Source organism: Lepidothrix coronata, unplaced genomic scaffold (assembly GCF_001604755.1).
Source record: "Lepidothrix coronata isolate B3197 unplaced genomic scaffold, Lepidothrix_coronata-1.0 Scaffold350, whole genome shotgun sequence".
NCBI classification, from domain to species: domain Eukaryota; kingdom Metazoa; phylum Chordata; class Aves; order Passeriformes; family Pipridae; genus Lepidothrix; species Lepidothrix coronata.
Genome location: NW_016690530.1, coordinates 82,159 through 84,672, shown reverse-complemented (window position 1 = coordinate 84,672; position 2,514 = coordinate 82,159). Strand labels below are relative to the sequence as shown.

Sequence of the window (2,514 nt, the reverse complement as noted above, 5' to 3'; positions counted from 1 at the left end):
CAGGCTGTGCCAGGGGAGGCTCAGGTTGGCCATGAGGAGGAATTTCCCCCTGGAAAGGGTGTTCAGGCCTTGGAAGGGGTTTCCCAGGGAGGTTTGAAGTCCCCAGCCCTGGAGGTGCCCAGGGCAGGACTGGCTGTGGCACTGAGTGCTCTGGGCTGGGGCCAAGGTGGGGATGGGGCACAGGGTGGGCTGGATGGTCTTGGAGGTCTTTCCCAAGCTCGGTGCTCCCGGGATCCAGCCAGAGGAGTGGGTGTGACCCCCGCGGGATCAGCACAGTGGGAACCAGGGAGGTTTTTCCGGCAGGACCTGCCGAGCAGCTCGAGGCTGCAAAAAAAGAGAAACCCCCGAGGCTGAGCCACGGGAAGGCGACATTCCCGTGTCATTCCCGTGTCATTCCCGTGTCATTCCCGTGTCATTCCCGTGTCATTCCCGTGACATTCCCGTGTCCCTTCCCTCCCCAAGGCGTTCCTGGAGCGGTACCTGACGGCCGGGCCCACCATCCAGTACCACAAGGACCGCTGGCTGGCCAAGCAGTGGACGCTGGTCAGCGAGGAGCCGGTCACCAACGGCCTCAAGGACGGCGTGGTCTTCGTGCTCAAGCGCCAGGACTTCAGCCTGGTGGTGAGCACCAAGAAGATCCCCTTCTTCAAGCTCTCGGAGGAGTTCGTGGACCCCAAGTCGCACAAGTTCATCATGAGGCTGCAGTCGGAGACCTCGGTGTGAGCTGAACAGGGCTGGCAGAGGGGGTCAGCTGGGAGACCCTCCCCGCTCCCCTCCGGCCCCGCCGGGGCTCGGGGAGGTCACCTCGGGGGGTGACCTCAGGGGGGGTCACCTCGGGGGTCAAGGACCCGAAGGACCTTGGGCAGAACTCCGGGAAGCGGCTCCGGCACCCGCCCGGGCTCGTGGTCACCCGCCCTCCGCCCCGGGGTGGGCTCAGCCCCTCTTCCTCCTCCTCCTCCTCCTCCTCCTCCTCCTCCCCCCTGAAACCCAGGGCCTTGTAGCCTCTCCCCAGGGGAAGGAGCAGCGCCGGTGACTCGGTGCCACCACTCAAGGGCTAATCCCAAACCTTCCTCACCAGCGTCCCCCGGGTCCCGCCGGGATCTTCTGCTCTTGCCTCCCCCTTTTCTCCCCGTCCTGGCTCTGGCCTTAAACCACTTCCAGCCCGGCCTTTGGGGCTGCTTTTTTAACCCTAGAGAGATTTTTTATGTTGTTTTTAGGGGCGGGGGTGGAGTATTTTTGTGAACGCCTCCACACTCTGTGGCTGCTACAAAAAACTTCCCCGTGGCATTCCAGGACACTCCAGGCTGGAGGAGCCTCCTCCTCCTCCTCCTCCTCCTCCTCCTCGCCTCTGCTGGTGGTTTTTTAGCAGATCTGCTTTTTTTCCAGAGGAGCAGAAGGTCGGGTTTGGGGTTTTCACGTGGGTTCTGCCGCTCCCGAGCTGACCCCACATTCCCGCTTCCAGCAGCACCTCCGTGGGGCTTCCCGGGGTCCTTGGAGCTGGAATTGCAGGAAAAGCAGCTTAAAACATCTCCTGGGGTCCAGCCCTGGACCTACAGCTCCGAGAGGCTCCTGGGAGGGGTCAGCAAGGTCCTTAATTAACGTCCCTTGGGTGTGGAGTGGCCCGTGGCCACCCCACGGAATTCCCACCTTGTCGGGACCTGAAAAACCTTTTGCCTTCTCCTGGTTTCTGTTAAAGGTCTCAAATACCTCATGGGTTTATTTTCACCTTTTTTTTCATGTTTTCCCACATCCAGGGGCACCAGTGGGAGTCTGGGGCTGGTCCCTGCGGGGTCGGTTTGCTCGGGGAGGGGCCGATTTCCCCCCGAGGAGGCTCGAGCCGGGTCGGATTTGGGGGTTGTTTTATCCTAAAAAAAGCACTAAAAGGGTGTGAATTTGGGGGGGGGGAGGGGGAGGGAGGGGCTTCCCCAGCAGCACCAGTAGCAAAGTCCCGGTGCTGGAGGGGTCCTGTGGGGTCCAACCCCACCCAAGCACTCACTGCCCGGGCTTGGCTTTCCCGAATTCCAGGGAATCTCCGTTTTGGGGGAATTTCTGACCCCCTCCTGCCGCTCCCCTCTTGAGGCCGAAGGACCCAACTCCACCCCCCCCGGTGGGAGCCCGTTTTTGGGGTGTTTCGGGGGGTTTTCCTACAAAAAAAAGACCGAAGGGTCGGCCCAGGGAGGGGGGATTTTTCCACTCGGGAGTTTTAAGAAGAAGAAGAAAAAAAAGCCTTTTTTTGGGGTCCGTTTTCGGGGTTGGTTTGATTCCTCTCAGCAGAGCCCAGACCTTGTGCATGCGTGTAGAAAGTTGTAAAATGTAAAATTGTTTTTTAATATATAAAAGAAAAAAAAAGCTCGTTTTTACAGTTTTGCAGTGGGTCGGAAACTGTCCCGGCAGTGGTAGAAGTTTGGTTGGTGTTTGGTTGGTTTTTTGTTTTTTTGGTTTTTTTTTTTTTTTTTTTTAATAGAGGGACTAAAATTGTACAATTTTTTTTTTTTTTTTAATAAAATAAACCTG

General features: G+C 58.0%; 1 protein-coding gene across 1 annotated transcript in view; it reads left to right on the top strand.

Moving 5' to 3' along the window:
- Positions 1-2,454, top strand: part of VANGL2 (VANGL planar cell polarity protein 2) — a 9,774-nt gene extending 7,320 nt beyond the window's left edge. Inside the window, 1 exon segment of the mRNA XM_017838641.1 lies at positions 318-2,454. Coding sequence (XP_017694130.1) covers positions 318-723 — 406 coding nt within the window. The 3' untranslated portion in view covers positions 724-2,454.
- Positions 2,455-2,514: the final 60 nt, after the last annotated feature.